General features: G+C 39.8%; 1 protein-coding gene across 7 annotated transcripts in view; it reads right to left on the reverse strand.

The window, feature by feature from the left end:
• Positions 1–23,185, reverse strand: part of dpy19l3 (dpy-19 like C-mannosyltransferase 3) — a 67,673-nt gene that overhangs the window by 34,204 nt on the left and 10,284 nt on the right. For all 7 annotated transcript variants that reach the window (XM_069709864.1, XM_069709863.1, XM_069709865.1 and 4 more), the window contains 9 exons: positions 19,706–19,796; positions 14,756–14,877; positions 13,947–14,092; positions 10,970–11,093; positions 10,640–10,774; positions 9,643–9,774; positions 7,148–7,249; positions 6,763–6,836; positions 2,783–2,941 (listed from right to left, as the gene is read on the reverse strand). In XM_069709864.1, the coding sequence (XP_069565965.1) occupies positions 2,783–2,941; positions 6,763–6,836; positions 7,148–7,249; positions 9,643–9,774; positions 10,640–10,774; positions 10,970–11,093; positions 13,947–14,092; positions 14,756–14,877; positions 19,706–19,796 (1,085 nt within the window). The remainder of the gene's footprint in view (positions 1–2,782; positions 2,942–6,762; positions 6,837–7,147; positions 7,250–9,642; positions 9,775–10,639; positions 10,775–10,969; positions 11,094–13,946; positions 14,093–14,755; positions 14,878–19,705; positions 19,797–23,185) is intronic.

A 23,185-nucleotide genomic window follows, 5' to 3' on the forward strand; every position in this document is an offset into this window, starting at 1 on the left:
ATATTAACTGCATCAAGAATCCTAATATATACAAGACCTTGTAATTTGTAGTATTCAGTTTCTTTGAAGTGCAGTTATTTTATAGAGGCTCACTTATCTTGTGTGTATATTACTTAAATCTTTATTGTTTGTATATAACTGTCATATTCAGCTATTGGATGCCATACTTTCCATTAGAATCCATAAAGTATTCATCTATAAATCTACCTAAAGAGAATAAATGTTTACTCAAACACATTTACCCCAGAATCGCATGGATGCTGTGAATTCCCTTATACAGTGCAGATATCCTCCAGTAACTGTTTCCAACATGTATCCTTCAGTATGATCATTCCATAATCTTAGTGATATCAGACATCATTTTTTTGTTTTATTTCATCATGTGTGAATTTCCTCTTTGCCTCCTTTATGTATTCCCCACACTCTGTTTTGAACCATCTTTCTGATTGTATTTATTCTACCACTACTAGGAAACATAAATATTAGAACAATGACATTTTTGGTATGTTTAATCTCAAGTAAACAAGGAGTAGACAATCGCTATTTGCAATATACTGTAAATGTAAGTATATGTGTATATAATGTTGCAACTTCTTTTCATCCCTCCTTTCTTTTTTGCATGCAGTAGGTTTGGCGTATAAGGATTAGGGGCATCATTTGAGGGTTTTGTTTTGTTTTTTTTTTTTGTTCTATAAGACTGCAGTTATCATTTATGGAGTCATTTGCCATTTAGTTGAAGGCAGGAAATGTGTTGAATTATCAGGGCTTCTTCCACCTAAAGCAGCAGTCAGCTGCGTCTGGAGCAGCTGACAGACTGAGACTGAACTAAAACAGTAAAGTCGTGAGCTTTATCAAGAAAAACAATGATATAACATCATAAAAAGCTCCACTTCCACATACTATTCAGATTTTAAAATGTCTTAATGTCTTAAACTGTGGAAACAGTCACACCAAGCAAACCCTAAAACAGACCTTCAATATAGCCTAATAATCAACTTGGTTAGCTGATACGATCAGTCGGTATTGCACGGGATACACGACACACAACAGACCACAGGGTAACATAAAGGTAGCCAACAGTTGACCCAAAGGTTGTGCTAACAAATGTCATGTGAGTAATTGCTGCAGGGTGCTGTTGATCATGTTTGCCATTAATTATATAAAAGTTTGAAATCTGTCTCCCTCTTCTATTTGAGGAAATCAACAGGACATCTGATTCTCCCACAATGCTGAACAAAAGTGGATGTGTTTCCCTCACTATTCTGTGTGAAACTGACTCCAAAGGCGAGACCAGAAAACATCTTTGGCTTTCATGGACAATTTCTATATAAGATACAGATTCCATTTTACTGTGCTTTTGGATACCGACATAATCCTACAACAGACTGACTGAGCCACTGAAGCGCAGTACTTCTTGATCTTGTAAGATATGAAAGTGAACATAGCCTACCCACCACTCCGAAATATGTTTTTATTTCTTATTTCGTCCCCTGTCGATTTTACACAGCCGGGGATGCAGGTGAAAGAAAAAGGCTCAAATCTATAATTAGATTTCCACACCTGTAAACTCATCACATCTAATGAAGAGATTAACACTATTATCTTTGTGTTATTACATTGCACATACTGAGTATGTTTGCAATGCTTCATATTTTTGTACTTATCGTGAAATTTGATTTATATACCACCTGCCTTTTGTGTTTTCTCACTACTTGATGTGTCTCCGATCACGTTTCGTTTTGATCAAGTACAACACAAAGACAAATTCTTGTGTATGAAAATTTACTTGGCAATAAATCGGACTCTATTTCGGAAGAACACATTTAAGCTGCACATTAGTTTAATGGAATGTAATTATAGTCAGATCTACTAGTGTCCTAATGATGGGCCGCTTAAATTAAAAGCCTTTTAACTTACACATTGACACAGTCGTGCCAGCTGCCCTTCATGCATTTGGCAACTGGAGCTGATCTGCTTTTAGCCTGGATTATGTATTTAACTTCTTTCTTTTTGTGTAATGTTACAGTTTGTCTTTGTTAGTAAAATAGGTTGCTCTGCTTCATGTTTGTGATGGTCACAAGTTGCAGAAAGAGTCCCTTCTATGAAGACGCTCATTACTGGATTGGGAAACCCTGGTTGACTCAGAGAGTTGATAACCACCTGCGTGCAGTCGCTGACTGTGATTACGTTTGTCAGTCTAAGTCAGCCAGATAACAAAAAGGAATCTGGGTTATGTTCTATCAGCTTCTTAGTACAGGCCTCTGGTGGAGTTGTTTGTAATAAAGCAACATTTCTGTGGCTAAATCCTGAAAATCAGAGCGGTCAGGACATTTTATTGTGATAAGCATGTCATTACAAACAACATTGAATTACATAGTTTTAATGGTGTCATGGGACTGGAGTTGAGGAGAACTTTTCTAAGCGTAGATAAACCCAGACCTCTTTACTATTGGTATCAGTTCACCCTTTTTTCCTCAATACTTCCAATAATATTGCTTCATTCAGAAAGTTTTAAGTTTATTCATCCAGGTGGACAGCAGTCTCTAAAATTGCTGTGTGCATCTTTACACGGCATCCTCCTAACAAACTTTGATTATTAATTAGATGGATGATCACCCATTTTAGACTAAACTGGCCATTAGCTTATACGAGAACATGGAAATAAATTAATTTGCCTAACCAATTTCAATATCATTCTCTAGGTGTCATACCATTGGCATACCTTTTTTTCATGTTACCAAAAGACTCATTCGCCCTCTCACACATTCCCTCCTCCACATACCTCAGGTTCTGCAGCGCCGCCACTGCCAGCATGCCACTGAGCAGCAGCAGAGTGAGGATGTACGGGTAGAGCAGCAGGGTGCCAGCCAGGCGCTCCAGTGTGTCCAGAGGCAGCAGGCCAAAGGCCTCCTCACACAGATACAAACTGGCATCAAAATCCCTGCAGGAGGATTACAGTATTTGTTATCTTTGAAAATGTTGTGTGCTTTCAAAGTTGTGCAAAATAAACATAACATAACATAACATAACATAACATAACATAACATAACATAACATAACATAACATAACATAACATAACATAACATAACATAACATAACATAACATAACATAACATAACATAACATAACACAACATAATATAACATAACATAACACAACATAATATAACATAACATAACATACAAAATAACATAACATAACATAATATAACATAACATAACATAACATAACATAACATAACATAACACAACATAATATAACATAACATAACATACAAAATAACATAACACAACACAACACAACACAACACAACACAACACAACACAACACAACACAACACAACATAACATAACATAACATAACACAACACAACACAACACAACACAACACAACACAACACAACACAACACAACACAACACAACACAACACAACACAACACAACACAACACAACACAACACAACACAACACAACATAACATGACATAACATAACATAACATAACATAACATAACATAACATAACATAACATAACATAACATAACATAACATAACATAACATAACATAACACAACATAACATAACATAACATAACATAACATAACATAACATAACATAACATAACATAACATAACATAACATAACATAACATAACACAACATAATATAACATAACATAACATAACATAACATAACACAACATAATATAACATAACATAACATACAAAATAACATAACATAACATAATATAACATAACATAACATAACATAACATAACATAACATAACATAACACAACATAATATAACATAACATAACATACAAAATAACATAACACAACACAACACAACACAACACAACACAACACAACACAACACAACACAACACAACACAACACAACATAACATAACATAACATAACATAACACAACACAACACAACACAACACAACACAACACAACACAACACAACACAACACAACACAACACAACACAACACAACACAACACAACACAACACAACACAACACAACACAACATAACATGACATAACATAACATAACATAACATAACATAACATAACATAACATAACATAACATAACATAACATAACATAACATAACATAATATAACATAACATAACATAACATAACATAACATAACATAACATAACATAACATAACATAACATAACATAACATAACATAACATAACATAACACAACATAATATAACATAACATAACACAACATAATATAACATAACATAACATACAAAATAACAACACAACACAACACAACATAACATAACATGACATGACACGACACGACACGACACGACACGACACGACACGACACGACACGACACGACACGACACGACACGACACGACACGACACGACACGACACGACACGACACGACACGACACGACACGACACGACACGACATAACATAACATAACATAACATAACATAACATAACATAACATAACATAACATAACATAACATAACATAACATAACATAACACAAGGAAGCATGGCGCCTCCAGGATGGACAGACATGTGAACCAAACACACCAATATGGCAACATTTCATGTGACAGTGAAATGGCTTGTTATGTGGGTTCAGAGCATTGATAGTGAGTTTCTGAATAAAGTCGATTTTCTAATTTACCTTCACAAATAACCCACGCATTTTATTCTACCTCGTATTGAAAAGGTCATTTTGGTATCTACACCCACTGGTAAAAGTATGAACAAAACAATGTTACATGAGGTTACAAAAGTTTTTGTTAAATAAACTGAGTTTATTATCTCAATATGGCATGTCTGTATTGTATAAACTTCCGTTGTTTTTTTATGAAGTGTATATGTTGCACATTTCACTGCTTCTAATAACCGGCTGTGCTGATAAGTAGCTGAACTGAAAATTGTGATATCACAAACACAGTGCCAGACTCCAGGGATGAAAAACAAAAACACTCGAACCGAAGGAAACAGTCGAAGGAAGCGAGAGAAGCAGGAACAGAGGGAGAGGCAGCGATATAGCAGAGAGTAAGCGCTGCATTTTCCACAAGCTCCTGAATAATTGAAGGGCCAGTTTTGTGGCATTGGGTTGTGAGCCATGTTATCTGCCACCCTGGAGCAGCTATCCAGTAGCTGAGCTGTACACACACACACACACACACACACACACACACTCTCCCAAAGTATCTGATCGGCGGGAGCTCTACCCCACCATCTATTATTCACACACACTAACACTCAAAGGTGCTGCAACACCAGTGCTCAGTGAATAATACAGTCACTCTGGATCAAGTCGAGAGTTATATACAGGCACAGGTTCTGGGTTTTGTACCATCATGGTTGAAATGCACTTATTGTAAGTAGCTTTGGATAAAAGCGTCAGCTGAATAAAATCTAATGTAGTGTAATGTAATGTACAGACGACGCTAGACTCGCAAAGCATAGTCGGAGGAATCTACACTGAGGTGCCAGCACTGCAGAAAACTGTGACTGCACCCAAACTTTATTCTGGTAGAAGGGAAAACACTCAGAGTTGTTTGCATTTCTTTAACCAATCACAATCGTCTTGGGCGGAGCCAAGCCATGAATGCAGTGTCTTATAATATTAAGTCCCTCCAGAAACTCGCGATCTTGCAATTGCAGTAATTAAAACAAATTCAAACAATACCCACAATATTTGCGGGACCTTTAGATGTCTGCGATTTTTCTGCAAAACAAAGGTCGTCAGCAGAAGCTGCGCTGAACTTATTAGGGCATCAAGTAAGTCTTTTCAGACTAAACTCACTTTATTAACACAAATAACTTCTCATTTACAATCAGCACGGTTCTCCTCCTCTCCTCTATTCACAATAAAAGTGACTACGTATTACTGTATGTTGACTTAATTTTATAGACATTTCAAGTTGGAAGAGACTGTACGTTGTTTTTGTGCATACAGTAGGCCTATGTGTTGAATTAACATGAATTAAACAGCATCGAAAGCTCTCATTTTGACAGCAGAAGTAGCCTTTGTATTCTATATTACAGTCACTGACTGTTTTGAAAAGCTACGTTTTTTTTGTAACTGAGCCCTGTGGTTCTCTAAGTACAATAAAAGATTAAACCTAAAACATTGATGTGATGTGCAGTATGATTATTATCACAGAAATCTATTACATATCATTGTTTATCAGGTAGTGCTCCAAATTTTTCTTTTCTTTTCTCCACTCGCAATTTTTTCTGCAACTTTACCGCAAAAAACTCACTTAAAACTTTGTAAATTACACTGAAAAGTTTGAAAAAATCTGCCGCAAAATCAAAATTTTTGATCGCAACAATCACAAAAAAAACCTCGGCGAAATCCTGGAGGGACTAAATATACTGTCAGGGGAAACTCGTTTCGGTGGAACTTTTGCACATAAGTGGAGGTGAGGCCTGGCATTATAAAGGTTAAGTTCCACAAAAGACCCAAGCAGGTCTGTCTTACTGGAGGATCCACATCTTTGTCAAAACTTGTCATTTCCAACTGGAGGATGCTGCTCTGAGGTTTTTGTTATTGTTGTTGTTGTGTCCCGTTGTGACGGTGATGTATTTACTAAAAATTCCAGTTTATGCCAAAATTCTACATCTGCTGAGTCATGTTCTTGTGTAAAAATGTCCTTTTTCAAGAGCGGTATCAGACTGTTCAATAATAGAAGCAGGTGAATCTACGGTTGTGTGTGTTTGTGTTTGTGTGTGTGCGTGTCCACGAGTGTGTGTTCCTACCTTGTCGGCCCCAAGGCAAACTTTGACTTGATGAATTTAAAGATGTGCTCGTCTGATCTGAGCTGAAGTGCCTTCTGTAAACACACACGGATAAGGTCATCTTGTTAGGACTAAAGATCAGCTTGTCTGGATCTATAAACAAGTAAATAAACCAAGCTGAGAACATACGGTGACGTCATATCAAACCTATGAGTTGTAGATACAAGAGGAGGAGGAGGAGGAGGGGGAGATCAGCAGGACAGGGTGGTGAAGCAAACAGGGACGGACAAGGAGAGTGAAAGGTGATGCAAGAAGAGGAGACAAATGGAAAAAGGAAGGAGAGGATGAGGAAAGGAGGAAAAGAGGACAGAAACAGTGAAGAACGGGGGCAACAAAAGAGAGGCACCTTGGCCAGGTAGTTGATGGTGAGGGTGAGGACGAGAACCATGGCGCTGTGGAGAAGCACTTTGGCCAGGCGGACCAGCAGGCTTCCTGTCTTCAGACCGGACTATGTGAGCAGACAGCAACAAGAGGTTAGACTGGACACACATCTGTTATAGTCTCAATGCAGTTCGACATTCCGAAAAGTGAGGAAAGGAGACACAAACATTTTCAATTACACACACACACAAAGTCAGGTCTCTCACTAAAATGTACTCTTACGTACCTCGGAACTTACATAGGGAAGACAGAGACATATATCAACAATCAACTTTTTGGAGCATAGTTAACACCAACAGACATAAAATGATGTTTTTGTCATTTCTGAAATTTTACATTAATGAGTTATAGATATCAGAAAATATGTATTTTTCCAAATGTCTGAATATTTCTCTGTGTACACGGATATATTCCAGTTTATAATATCGTCTCTCGCAGCCAACCTGCTGTAACTTCTCAGAGACAGCTACCAAACTCTAATTAGTCAGCACAGTAATCACTAATCACTGTGAAATACCCGTGGTTATTCCAACACGGATACAGCGCAGAGCATGTTGCACCCCACTGTTTCACAGATGGACATCTCAGGGTTTTTATAGGAGATGAAGCTGCTCTAAATCTGGACAAACTTCTCTCTCTTTTCTTTCTATTTGTTTGTATGCCACTATTGCATGTTGTTTTAACATATATTATGTGAGGGGTCTTCTTATAATTTGAAAATGTAATCGGCTGCAGTATGTTCTGTATGTTAACATTAATATTTGATTTTATTACTCTGTTTCTGTATGTTTCGGTCCAGCCAATTAGAGGCACCGATGTGAACATATTTTTGTTTTTATCATTATATACACACAGGAAAACTGAATTTTATTTCCCTCTCAGCAACACTGCATCGACCCGAAGTAACCAGAGGCTCAGAATTCTGGTTCAGATTCTTACACACATAATCTGATTCAGTCTTTGAAGTGTTTTATCAGTAATACCAATGCCACTATTTGTGATCGTTATAGGTATATATACCACCTTCCCACCATTCTCACCTATGTATTTCACTCATAGCCTATTTTCATTAGGGGAGGGGGCCATATTATATTTCCACTGGGGCTAGTCACAATTATGTTACACTGCAGATTACTGGTACCAAAAAAAAAAAAATTTTTTTTTTTTGCAAAGAAATGTACGAGGCTGCAGAGAGAAATACGGCTTTCTACTTTTGTGAAAGCAACAATTGAAAATCTGCAACCGTAGTATGTTTTGTTCAGTTTGCTGAAGATTGGCTACAAAGACTTCAAGGGGATTATATATGTTGAATTGTGTCTTGGGACCTCTAATTGGACATATTTTGACCACTGTTGTGCCACTGAGAGACTTTAGATGGCACAAAAAAAAGAATTCCTTTTCGTCAGTATGCCCAGGGCTGCTGCTATGAAATTCCTCCAACACCAAAGGTTTGCATTTATGGGTTTATCTAGGCATTGCAAGTCAACACTGTCTGTCAGGGATAAAAATTAAAAAATAAAATTTCAGAGGGCAAAATACATATTTCCTGAACTAATATGCTAAATTATACATTTTAAACCACAGGTACGTTAAAGTAATTGTTTTGGTAGTCACAGGTAATTCTCAAATGTGAGCTGTGAAGTTTGCCACTGTTAGTCTTACTGAACGACAACAATAAAGTGTCCATGCAAAAAAGTGGAATGATGTGTTACACAGTGATGCTTCTCCCAAATTCGTTTTGGACAAATACAGCCACAATTGCACAATGACCAGACTGCAGACAAGATCCTGGCCATTAACATGCATTAGCTGCAACTCGTACTTTGCTGTCAGAGAAGTTTTTTATTTGAACCAGCAAAATAAAATCTAAATCGGTTGGCCTGAAATGTGTTGACATGAATTGTTAATTTCAAGTCGAGCTGCAGGTCAAGTCAAAATTAATCAAATTCATAATTCAAGAATGACTGAAGTCCAAGTCATAGAGTCAACACCTCTCAACTCCAGGGTTCAAATTAAAACATATGCAATTACTATGTTGTTACTTTTTCAATTTTTTTTTTAAGCCCAAAATGAAGTATTTTTCTCCCCATTTCTCATTCTCCCCCTTCCTGTATCTGCCTCTGTGTTACTCTGTCATCCTGTAACATGAAATCTTTCTGTGTTTGTTGCTGGGATAGGATCTGATTGAACTAAATCTAATTTAGACCTGACAGGAAAACGTGTCTCCAGCATACAAATTAGAATCTTCTGCAAACACCGGCTGCAGCGCATCCAGGCCTTTTCATGTCAACCCGAAAAGCAGGTTAATCTTTCATCTGTGTTTTGTAAACAAGCAACCACAACTGTCTGGATCGTTCTCTATGCGAGCTTCAATTACCAACAGAGTTATATTAAGTCTCCACGTTCCCAAATCCTGTCTTTTCTGATGTCAAACTCTCAAACATACACACACACACTTACCTGGCAGTGTCTGACGAAGAGCGCGGCTACGATGAAGCTCAGGACCAGTGATCCCAGTATCATGGAGTTACAGAACTGGAAGAGCCACACACTCAACAGGCTGCTCACTTCAACCAGGTACAGAGTGGTCACCTACAGGAACACACAGGTTGGTCGTGTGTGATGACGTCAGCCCTCACAACAATATGCCTCTGAGAACCTACATTCTGAGGACTGAACACTCACCTCCTGTGGACGTGAACAGTCGCTCTGATGAGTGATGCGCGTCTTTAAAACTCAGGCAAACGAGGCATTACTTGTTTGCTATCAGCCAGCATGTGTGAATAAGTGCCAACAACTGCTCTTTAAGTCAGAAGTGAACGAGTGCTGAGGTTATAGGACCTTGTAGCTGAGTCTCGACAATTTGGTCAAAGTGTGGGAGCTTGTGGTTATGACGTGGGGAACCGCGTGCACGGTACGGTTAGTGGTCGAGCGGTTAAGTTGTGAGATCATCGTTGCTAGGCAACGGCAATGTGGATGCAGTCTAGAAGCCGCAAAGGCCTATGGCCCAGCTTTGGGATATAATATCTACCACTCATGCACAAAGGGGGCTGGATATGGTGCTGTCACTCTGCCTTGCTGCTGATTTGTCCCGATGGCCCTTAGCAGTTCTCAAAAAAAAAAAAAAATGCTTGTATTCACAATGAACAATTTCCCCATAAGTCACTGAAAACAGACATTTGTAAAACTGTTGAAAGGACACCTAGAATTGAAACATTATCGTCTATTACTATGTTTTGGTCATTATAATCCAACAATGTTTGATTTTTTTGGAATTCTTTCAGTAATTTTTGACTGAGTGTAACAGAACTATCAGGGCCAAATGCAAATATACTTTAAGTTTAAGCACTTTAAGAGCAATTTCAAATGAATATCTATCTTGTAGTCCAGTATCCACGCTGTATAATACATCAGTGAAACTGACCCTTTAATTACCTGGTCCTTCTTGTAGTCATACCTGTGTGGTTGTTAAGAAGTCGGCACAGTCCAGGGTGTAAATGACGAGAGCCTGAACGAGCAGTATGAATTGGTTGAACTGCCACGTCAGACAGAAACAGAATGTCGTCACATACATCAACCACACCATCACCTTCTGAGGAGGCAAAACACACACAGATACACACCAGCTTAGATACTTGACCTGGATTCATTCCCACTTCTTCCATGTAGCTAGTACTTTCAGAGATACTAAATTATTGAGCAGATCAGTAAAGTCTGCCAAGTCAGGGCCAATCTATGTAGTGAGGATGGTCAATAGCTGTGATTTAATGATGGTCTGTGTGCGTACCTGCTGTAAGGCGGTGAGCTGAGGCCTCAGGAAACAGGTGATGGCACTGACCTGCAGCGCTAAGAAGGGCAAAGACCAGTTCTCTCTGAGCGAGATGGTGAACTCTACACGAGTGGTGTCGACCCTGGAAGGAGGAAGAGGAGGAGCGATGAAGAGATGTGTAGATGGTGGAAATCAGTTTTAAAAATGATGTTGTGTCAAAATGTCCAAATCACAACTAAGGGCTAAACAACGTCTAACTTTTTTCACAGTTGCCCTCCTCCTGTAGCATATAGCCCATATGCTACCCATCAGCCCGATGGGAAAAACAATAAGCACATAACTGATAGCTATGGTGACAGCTAGAAAAGTTGAGATGCGAATGCAATATTCAAGGTTCAGGGAGGTCAAAGTAAAATACAAATATGCCTCAAACTCTGCAGTTTTTTAGATCACGGCAGCTCAGCTGTCTGAAGTGACCCTTCATTTTACTGTTTACAGAGGTTAGCAAAGAAATATCGCCTACGTATGGATCCAAGAGCAGGGTTCCTGAAATTATTGAAACTTTTAGTCCACTTCCAACAACACTGATGAACACAAACAGTCACAAACCCCTAACTCGCACTAAAATACAAGAAAACCAGAGAACTAGAAAGGTCTTCTTGCCCACTATATGTCCAATACAACAACAATCTGTTAAAGAATAACATCATAAGAAAACATATTTATTTTTTTTAGCTGCCAGCAACCTCTACAATTGGCCAAGTAACATATTAAATGCATGCATAAACAGACATTTAAACAAAGTTAGGTGGAGTTATGTTGTGTAATGACTTTTGAACAGTGACTTCTAGACTGTAGGAATACTGTCTGTTGGAGTTCACCTACAGAAACATGAATGTCTACTCACCCTGAAACTTGTTATATTCCAGTTTGACAGTTTTATTTCAGTCACTGGACATCAAACCACATGACTAACAGACTCGTTCACAGAGGTACATGTAGAATAGATCAACCACAGTTAGTACAACAGACTCAATTGTCTCCTATTCCATTGGTAATCAAAATAAAGGCTTAATATAAAAGACTAAAACGTAAACAAAACACGATCTGACTTTAATACTTTAATGCGAGTCATCAATCCGACGGATTTGAGTTAAAAAGGATAATTTAATTGTAATCGAAGGCAGTTTCATTTACCACACGTCGTTAACCTTGTTAACACTACGAGACCGAATCATTAAGGATCCAATAAAACTTCTAACTGTTTCCTTTTTTGGGTTTTTTTCTGAATGTGGCACTACAAAGTCTGCTGCCTGATTCATACAATCCAAACAGTGTCCAAGCTGCTACAGAAAAGAAAAATGGTTAACACACCATTGCTAAGCTCTCCCTGAATTCATATAATGCTCACATGATATTGGTTTTGTAGGTTACGTCCTTTGCTGGATTTTCAACCTATTTTTGGGAATAATTGAAAGTTTAGTTTATTTTTTTCACTGAACCATTAAAAACACATTTAACAGCAATTACTGCCACCACCAACCAGTCAAGTTGCAGTTTGCATCCATGTCTGACCAGACGCATAGAATATATGTAGGGAGGAATTTGACCAATAAAGCTGATTCTAATAGATCAAAGTTGTAGCCTGAATAGTAGACAATTCTTCAAATATGATAAGGCAGTTTTGCAGAACATAATTATATCACAGTTATCATATTATACTATTGGTCGTTTGTGTGAAATGATTCATTATTAGTATCCGAAGACTTGAGTTATAGCCACACACGTTTTGTGAGGTCACCTTTGACCACCAAATTTTGATCAGCTTATCCTTCAACCCAAGAGCACATTAGTGGCAAATTTAAAGAATTTCCCTCAAGGCATTGCTGAGATCACATTCATGAGATTGGGTCAGACAGACAACCCCAAAATATCGATGCCTCCACCTAGCTCTGCTGCCGGCGTAGAGGAATGAAAAATATTCACACTTGACATTTCAAGAACATCAAAATTGGCTCAACTTTGTTATTAAAGTGCTTCATTAAACTGATTATTTCCCTTGTATACTAAATCATAAATGAAGTGTAACCTTCATGTTACTGCTCTTAAGGAGGACCGCATGCTCAAGAGATGCAAAGCAATACAGAGAGATACAAATGTATTGAAGTGGGTGGATCATGACATAACTTAAAAACAGCACGATACAACCAGAGATGTCCTGTCATCAGTGGGCAAAAAACATAACTACAGCTTGGTGTGGTTTGAAAAAAGCAGGGATTAAAGTCAGAAATATAATGTATGGACATGTGAATACATGCAGCGAAGGGATTACTGCCGGTAAGAAATTGAAACAGATTGTTCCATGAAAGTAAATACGGTTTCAACTATTAATCGGTGCATACCAGGAACTAATTTCAGTGTAATATCAAGGATTGATAATTAATGAAAAACAGTTAACTAAATAAATGAGAAAGGAACAGTGGTTGAACTTTGAAAATATGTACAAATTCATGTACAGATATTCAGTCGGTTGCAATCTGTGACCTCACTAAATCCTACACACTGCTCCTTTAAAACAAGCACATACATGATGTCTGTTATGTCAAAGTGCACATGGACCATCACTCGCACATTTTTGAAAATTCCAAGACAATAATTGTGTTTTTGGCCATGTAAATTGTGATGAAAGAAAACTTGCAAAGTTGAGTTGAGTTACTGGATCCTGGACAGGACGGTGGATGAAAGCTCTTTAAATTGGGATTCCAATTTAAATATGTTCTTCAAAGATAGAACTGTGATGCTTGTGTGCTTTCAATACATAGTTTGTCATACTTGAGAGGATTTAACTGGGTACCATTCGAAATAAGGAAATAACCCTCATCCTATGCTGACATGTAAAGCTGCCATATTTAAAAAGTCAAGTGCTTACAGAAAGCAGTACAACTCTCTCCTCTCTTTTCACATGCGCACACATGAACGCGCAGTCATTACTCACCTATTTAGGATGTACCAAACACCAGTGAGCGTACCAGCGAGCCAGGACCCAGACAGGAGCCACGCTGTGAGGTACAGAGCGATGACATACACAGCTTGGAGCGAGAACACTGTGTAAATATAGAAATACACGGGCTCCAGATATGACTGGTCCACACACACACACACACACACACACACACACACACACACACACACACACACACACACACACACACACACACACACACACACACACACACACACACACACACACACACACACACACACACACACACAAGGGAACCATTAGTTCATTAGGCACTGCAAATACAGAGTTGACTATAGTGACAGCGACTGACTTGGGCACTCAGGGAAGCTGTGGCATTTTCAAAGTTTGGTCTGATATTTCACTTCCCGACATTCTTGTCACACATTGAGATAGCTGACGGAGCTTCGTAGCGGTTTCTCAGTTAATTGATATGCCAATACAGAAACCTTTTCCTGCAGAGTGACAGTGTAGGTGTACCAAATCATATCAGCCAAAAAGGGAAAAAAAAAAAAATGCCACAGCTCCTCAGTCTCCTTATACGACTACCAGCAACAGTACCTTGGGTGGTTAATGATCTTTTTTTTTTTTTTTTTTTTTTAATGCTTCTTTTTTTTTTTTAAATAATATTACTTTATCCACACAGTAAGACTACTTTAATTCATGGGACAAAATGAAAAGAAAAGTCCCAGAAATAATTTTGTTAAATCGCTACTCATTACTGTAATCGTTTGAGTTTTACAGGTGTATTTTAAACAGCTGACAGCTGAGAGTTGTGTTACCTGTATGGGCAGCAGTCTGTAGAGAACACTGAGAACCACCTCTTGGTAGACATTCATTCGCTGTAAGAGATTAATGGTCCTCTTGGATTCTGTCAAGTTGTCATGGATCAGTTCGGAGAGGCCTAGGAATACACACATACACACATTAAAAATGCCACTATTTCTTTACTATTTTTTTCACTGTGACACAGACTGATAACAATTATTATTGGCTTTGTGACAACCCTGGGAGGGAGGGTATTAATGTTCTCAAAACTCACTTGGCTCTTTTACAGAATGTGGTGCTATTAAAGAAAAATAACTGTTTGAAATTGTTGTCAGCCACTAAACCACCGCTTGTTTGTCCTGAATTTAAATTGCTGAATTGCTGAAGGTACAAAGAATGCCTGAACCCATCAGTGCATTGCACCTTGGAGTCATTCAAATTTCCATTTCCTGAATTTAAAAACTAAAAACTATGTACTGTTTTTTTTTCTACAAAAAGTCCCACAAGTACGTGACCATTAACCAAACAGTGTGTCTGGGTTTCATGCAGTGATTTTTAAGAAGATGTGGGCTACCTTGTCTGAAGCAAGACCCCTTCCACTACAATTATAAAATTGAACCCACTTCATGTGATAAAAAAGTGAAGGAGCCCTTTCAAAAAAGACGAAAGTGTAAAAGGCAGAATGTCACACCTGAGGAAGTTCAAATAAGCTTAAAAAGCCATAACAAGTCATATTTATACTGATTATTGACAGCCCATCTCTTCTTACAACTTATCTGTCACTCATAGTGATGAGCTCGCTGTTACAGCAAGCTGTTATTACAGCTACAGCAAGCAGCTGTTTACAGCAAAGACAAACATGGTGACTTAGCTGGTGAACACAGTGGAGCTTTTAGTAGCTAAAGACTCTTGCCTAGCTCCGCCCACCTATTTCCCACAGCTTCAGCTTTCACTGTGATTAGTCTGGAAACCCTGTTTACATTGGTTGTTCGGCCAGTCTTATGGGCAGATGAATCAGCGACCAGTTGTGGTGGCTATGTGTGATGACGTCGAAGGCAAGCGTTTATCGATAAATCTAATTCCAACAATGGTGGATGTTGGTGCACAACAGCTGGTCAATGCCGATTGGTAAAAGGCTGCTACAATAGTTTCAAAATGAACCTTCCCACTGGTATGCAATGACTCGAACATTCCCCAATATCCATGCAAAGCATTTAGGTCTGCTAATACCAGGCTTACTGAACAGATCAAACTTAAAATAAGATAAATATTGGACTGCCAAGTTGCCACAAACACATTTCAGCATGTCTAATATATGTGTCAATAGGGATATATGTTGACAAGTTCATCATATTATCTTAAAGGGGATATTATCTTTGGGGAGGCTGTGGCTCAGTCGGTAGAGTGGGTTGTACACTAATCAGAAGGTTGGTGGCTCAATCCCTGAGCAAGACACTGAACCCTAAGTTGCCTCCAATACCATCAGTGTGTGAATGTGCAGCACCCTGCTGATGGCAGCACCCTGCATGGTGATCTGTCTCATTAGTGTGTGAATGGGAAAAACCATGTTAAAACACTTTGAGATAAAGCACGATACAAGTACAGACCATTTACCATTTAAAGAATGATACTCTAGTAGTGCTGTTTTCACAGCTTGTTTGTTCTTTTTGTCAAATGGTCAAAAATGTGTCTTTGTTAGTTGCTGCAGGTTTAAAATACAATTCAGCTTTATTTCTAATTAGGTCTAGTTTTTGTAGCTTTAGACATTATTTCCATTAGTTGTCACAATATTGTACTCCACATTGGGACACATGGCAAAACCAGGAATAGAGAAAGGATCCATGAGCCAAGGGAGAATAGAGGATGGACCCGGCAGTCATTTGGCTACAACTTAAAAACACCTACCAATCAATTCCACATAAACTAATGGCTATAGTGCTGATAAGACACCATGTTCCAAAGACAATCAAAGATCTACTGGACTACTACAATCGCTTTCGTGTGAGATTGACCTGGGAGAGCAACATCTGCATGGCATCGCCTACAGAAAGTCATCATCACTGGTTGTACAATATCAGTGTGTTTCTTGGCCTCGGCGATGAGCACGCTTCTCAAATTAGTAGAAGTGTAATCTAGGGACACTTTGTCCAGAACTGGCACACATCGACATACAAGCAGAGCCTTCAGGGACGCCCTGGCAATCAGCAACATCAGTGCCATGAATGCTGATGGCTCCTTCAAGGCTAACCGAATGGGCAAGAATGAGTTTCAAGGCAGCCAACTCCAAGACTTCGGTCTGGAGGAAGGGGAGAGTGTCTGACACTGCTTCTCTTTGGGAGGCATCCAAATTTCATCAGTAACTGAGCAGCCTGTGAGGAGCCTGGGGAAGAACTTTCGACAACACCCTGAGAAGCACTGCAGCAGACAAGTCAACTCACATAGAGCCATCTGCATGGCTATCAGCAATGGGGAAGTCAGGACTTCCAGGTTCAGTTTAAGGCAATGATTTACCAGCATCCTGCCAAGATTTCTCTGGATAATACACCAAGTTCCAATGAACACTGAGGAGGGCTTCAAGCACACTAGCCAGTTCATTTGTAGGTGGCTGGCCTTACCAAAGAGCCTCAGCAGCATTAGACTTTGAGAACATCAACAAGCTGTGGTTTTCACCAGCCTGACAGAGGGATTTAAAGTTACCAGAACCAGAGTGGTACAGGAAGCTAATCTAGTGCCAAAACCTAAAAAACAAACCAAATATAATTTACAAATCCCCTAACAAACACAGTGTGGTTTTCAAATACAAAACACCATTAACAAACAAATCCATTTAGTTTTTTCAATTCAAAATGTACCAGTCAAACAAATACACAACATATTCCCACCATTGGTTGGGATAAAGATTTTACAACAAATTCCCTAGAGACTTGTAGGGCATTTGTGAATTTTTTTTAGTTTGATACGTTTTGGTAGGAAATGAGCTGTAAAGAGACTCAACAGCTTGTGAGTGGCAGCTGAAGATAGACCGAGAGAAGAAACTGGCGTTCCCAAGACAAATTGCCAAGCGAGAGGTTTTGTTACAACTCACTGTTCCCTGAGAAGGAGGGATAGAAGGGGTGCAGGTATGTCGACTTTGTAGAGGAATACAGAGGGCATGGGTGGCAGGCCTGATGGGAGCCCAGTGAGGTGGCCTGCAAGAGCTTTGGAGGTGAGGTTCTACATCTGACACTCAACTTTCTTGGCATTTGTGGGTTGCAAGAAAGAAGAGCCACCAAAAACATGTCCAGGCGGGTGTGGATCAAGAGGGGATACCCATGGTGTGGCTTGCCACTTGAACACAAGCCAGAAGCTAATCACACCATGCTGGGTCGCCCGGGTGAAGATGTCTGATGATCTGAGACCTGAAACATCCTACGACCTATGACGAATGACAAGTCCAAGTTGCAACATTTGAGGTTTAAGAAACTAGGAGAGGGCAGAGGACTCGTTGTAAACAAGTCAAAAGTTTATCCAGATGTTGTTTTTTTTACATAGAAAAGTAACAGTAAGGACTCCCACTGGCCCATATATGGGTCAGAGTAGAGCAGGAAGTCAGTAGGTTGAGTGTGGTGGTTATAATTTTACCATTTGCCTTTGGTTTCCCTTCCAAATGTGACTGCTTGAAACTGTTTGTTTACAACCTGTTTAATTTGTCAGACTTTTGTTTCTCCGTCTGACTTTTTAAACAATGTCTCTGCATTCCACAATCTGAGCAATCGCAATATTACAGACAAGATTGACAGCAAAAATTACACCCAAAAAATAACATCCAAGTTATAATAAACAGGGAAATAAATGTAACATTATTGTGTCGTACAAAGGAGCGATATTGATATGGTATGAGTTCATACAGAGACTGATGGCTTTATTCCAAACTGGGCACTGAGCAAAGTATCATAACTGTGTATTTGGTTTAACTACAACAAAGTGTGACACCGAACGAGGATGAAGGGCTGAGTTTCTGCTGCAGGCTGGGACATGTCAGCCAGATCGCTGCTGTGTTCCTGATCCATACAAAACCATCAAAACTGGCAATGTTTTCCATTAAAAAAAAAAAAAGGGCACATTCCCATTCATTTTCATCATTTTTTTTTTTTTTTAACTGCCATTCTTGCTTTGTCCTCGTCTTTCCTCATTCACTTTGTCCTCCCTTCCTCCCTCTTCTGAATCCTCTTGTCTATTGTATCTCCTTTAACTTTCCCTCCTGTCATCATATCTTTTCTCTCATCCCAACTTCTGTTTTCTTCCTTTTCTCCACAAATGCCTCTTTCCATCCCCTTTCTTCCATCACTGCTTCCTTTCTCCAGCCTCACTTTATTCCTTTCCCATATCAGTCTTTGATTTTCTCATTTCTTCTATTCAATGCCGACCCTTTATTGTTCTTTCCATTCTTCTATTGTCCTCCTTCCTCATTTACCCCTTAAAACAATTGTAGTTCTGCTTATTAAGCCGTTCTGCTTTGACAATAAAAAGAAGTGAACAGAGAATGAGACGAAAGGGAGGTCAGCCGGTTCCTCCACTGATTTGACTACAGCTCAATTGCCTTAGTGGAAAATTCGGCCCATTTCCAAGAAGGAATTTTACATGATAATAGGAACAGAACAATTAAACTAATTTCTCTCAATCCAGACTGTGCGTCATGACAAACTGCAGTGATTTATTTGGTCTGGTATTAGTGAAAAACAGTTTCTCTTTGCAAGAGTGGGTACAGACAGCCACCTGGCGTTTTTAAAATGAGCAATTAATGGATCTATTGTAAGCTTAATTACCTAATTGCTCAAAGTCTCGAGCTGACTTTTATTTACTTTTTTTAAAACATAAATCCTGTAAAAGGGACTCCAAAATATGCTTGGTAGGTTGATCAATTATATCATGCAAATACAATGAGGATAAAGCTGCAAAAAGTTAGCTGTTGGTCTGAGTCTTACCTTCCTGTATGGACGGGGCCTGCAACATTTGCTTGTAGTAGGAGTAGTACAGTCCACACTCTGTCCGAAAAGAAATCTCCCGCTCCACTTCCTGAAAGCAAAAAAGGGAATTTGGTTTTATGAAACTGAGCACTTCTCTTCTCTGTAATATGGAAAACAGATATCCTGGCAAGACATGACACAAACAGGGAGGATAGAAGCAAAGGAGCTAATACACTTGTAATCCTCCACAGCAACAATAAGACAGGTAACACAGTGTGTGTGTGTGTGTGTGTGTGTGTGTGTGTGTGTGTGTGTGTGTGTGTGTGTGTGTGTGTGTGTGTGTGTGTGTGTGTGTGTGTGTGTGTGTGTGTGTGTGTGTGTGTGTGTGTGTGTGTGTGTGTGTGTGTGTGTGTGTGTGTGTGTGTGTGTGTGTGTGTGTGTGTGTGTCCTTCGAGGATATGTCCTCAAGAGACTTCCTGCTTGCCATGCATGCTTACTGTTCCATCCGGGGGTAAGAAGAGAGCAAACAGTGAACAAACAGCTGCAAAATATCAAATCAATCATTCATCTATTTTATTCAGTTCATAAATAGCTTTTGCAATTGTGCTTGAAAGAGAGGAAATTCTTGGACTCTGCGCAACTAATTTCTGTAACAGATCGGTTATGGGATTTTACTGAAAGTCGGACATTTGTTCGTTCAATTGTATCGTCTCTCCACAGATGAATACAGTTCAAGAGATCTCAAACTCGTGTGTGCTTGTTAAAAACCAAAGTATATCTCTGAATATTCTAAATTTCAGTCCATCTAATATTTTTTTCTGCAATAACTTATAATTGACAGCGAATCTCTCTAAAAAAAAAACTAAAAAAAAGCAAGTAATGGAAACATTTCTTTACCCAATAAAACATTTGATAACTAAATGAGTAATAGAATAATGGATTGTTCTTTACATTACATTACAGATTCTAAACATCTGCCATAAAATGAAAAAAAAAATAAGTGATGGTTTAAATATGATTGACTGCTTAATTCAATTAATCAGGTTATTTAATTCCAGTCATTGGTGTCCTGCAAATCACCATACCCACTCGGCAGTAACCTCACAGCCATCGCCATCAGCAAGGATCAAGCAGAAGGACACCAGACAAATACAACAGAGTTCCTGGGGGGGCCAAGGGCCCACAATGTCAAATGTATTTCATTTGCCTGCTTACAAGCATTCACTGATTATCAGACAGTACAAACATCCAGGAATACACAGAGACTGTTACTGCCTACATCACCAAATGCATTGATGATGTGACGCACATGAAAATCTCAGCTAATCAGAAACCAAGGCTGACGGGGGAGGTCCACAGGCTGCTGAGGGTCCGGAACACCACCTTCAGAGCCGGGGACGCAGCCGGTCCGAGAACAGCGAGGACCAACCTGTCTCGTGGAATCAGGAAAGCCAAACATCAACACACCAAAAACATGACCTGCCATTTCAGAGACACACGGAGCCTGTGGCAGTGACAGGGCATCAAGACCATCACGGACTACAAACCCTCACCACGGAGCTGGGACAGTGACAACCTCAATGACATTCCTGCACAGAAGCCAGACCCCCCCCCCCCCGCCCCTGGACCGGTTGGGCCCGAGCTCTTCTCTCTGTGTAATTGGTTGCTAGACTTTCTCACTGAGACCACGAGCAGTACGGGTCGGCAACAACACATCAGGAACCATTACACTGAGCGCGGGGGCTCCCCAAGGATGTGTGCTCAGCCCCCGGCGCTTCACCCTGCTAACTCCTGACTGTGCACCAACTCCACAGCACCAATCACATCGTCTGCGGATGACACGACTGTGGTGGGTCTCACCCTGACCAGCTCCATCACTGTGTTGCACCGCCTCCAACTGCGAGACCCTGCAGCGCAGAGTGAAAGCAGCTGGTAGGATCGTGGTTTCCGCACTCCTCCTCCCTCCTGGACATCTACAACACCCGCCTTACCCGCAAAGCAGTCAGCATGGTGGGAGACTCAACCCATCCTTCACACAGCCTCTTCAGCCTCCTGCCTCCCGGGAAGGAGGTACCGCAGCCTCCGTGCAGCTCCTCCAGACCGAGGAACAGCTTCACCCATGAGTCTGTCAGGATGTTCAACTCTCTCCCCTCTCTCCCCCTTTGCCCCATGAAGTCTGAACTTTTGCACTATGGACCCGTATTTGCACTATGCTGTACTTATATATACTGCAGGGAAGTGTCACTGTGGTTGTTTTCTGTTTTATTCTCCCTAAAAATCTCTTTCAAACTACATGTGTATGTGATTTGAAATACGATTGAAATCCCATTTTTGCAAATCTGTTGAGGTCTGACTGCTCCGTTTGGATTTCGGGTCTTTTTTTTTTTTTTTTTTGGAGGGGGGGAGGGGGGGTGTTTTTTTTTTGCATTTTCTATTTTGAATGACACCTAAAGTCCACGTGTACATCACACGTACAGGAAACAAACTAGAGTGGTGGTGGAGAAAGACAATCCCAGCTCGTCTGTTTGGACCACGCTCCTTGCCGGACAGTGACGGCGCCGGTGCCATCGGCATGAAATGAAGCTGAGCAGACAAGCCTCCCCGTCTCTGACGCCATCTCATTGTTATTATAAAACCTGCGAAGCTACCTTGGTATTATCAGACCCAAATTTATGGTGCGAATATATGGGTCTGGACACGCTCCATTGAGGATTGTTTTCAGTCGCTCTGGACTTAGACCTCGAGTTCATTTTGAAACTATTGGAGAAGCCTTTAACCAATGGACACTGACAACCATATACCATGTTGTGTGCTGAAACTCTACCACCACTGTTTTTATTAGGACTACTTCACCATCATCGAACCTGGCCACACCCACTGGTTACTGATTGGTCCGCCGTCAGAGAGGCTGAGCAAACCGTAACCATAAGTCTGAAGCTGTGAGCGATAGTCAGGCAGAGCCAAGCTACAGCGGCACGGCTCCTCGTTGAGATTTGGTGAATGAGCAAGACCATTTCATTACCCTCCATTTTGGATTGTTTATGTCAATTATATCTAGTTCTAGGCATAATGTAATTTCTAGACCAACCACTGTGGCAAAGACCAAAAGTGAGGGTTCCCACAACCAATAATGCTAACAGTAATTCGGGAAGATGAAATTCCAGTTAGATGCAAAAAAAATGGATTTAAACAGTGACGGTGAGAACATATCCATAATGGCCATTTACAGACTGTGTTTTATTGATATCGGACTTCTGCATGGTAGTCATTTTCTAATTGCCAAGACGAATCGCTCACCACACTCACACCAATACATTTTACACATCCTGTTAGAAAAACCTGCTTATAGTTCTGCAAGAGAGTGCACAGAAATAAATGCATGCTTTTCTAGAATAAATATGGTTTATACTTAATCCATGTCAACCAGTTATAAAACCATTTCAATTATAAGGAAATATTTATTGTGGTTCTGATGCCTCACAACATACTATTATGTGC

The sequence above is a fragment of the Brachyistius frenatus genome, unplaced genomic scaffold (genome assembly GCF_029030835.1).
Source record: "Brachyistius frenatus isolate BFR_SWC_R1_liver_20210118 unplaced genomic scaffold, ASM2903083v1 Contig_86, whole genome shotgun sequence".
Classification (NCBI taxonomy): domain Eukaryota; kingdom Metazoa; phylum Chordata; class Actinopteri; family Embiotocidae; genus Brachyistius; species Brachyistius frenatus.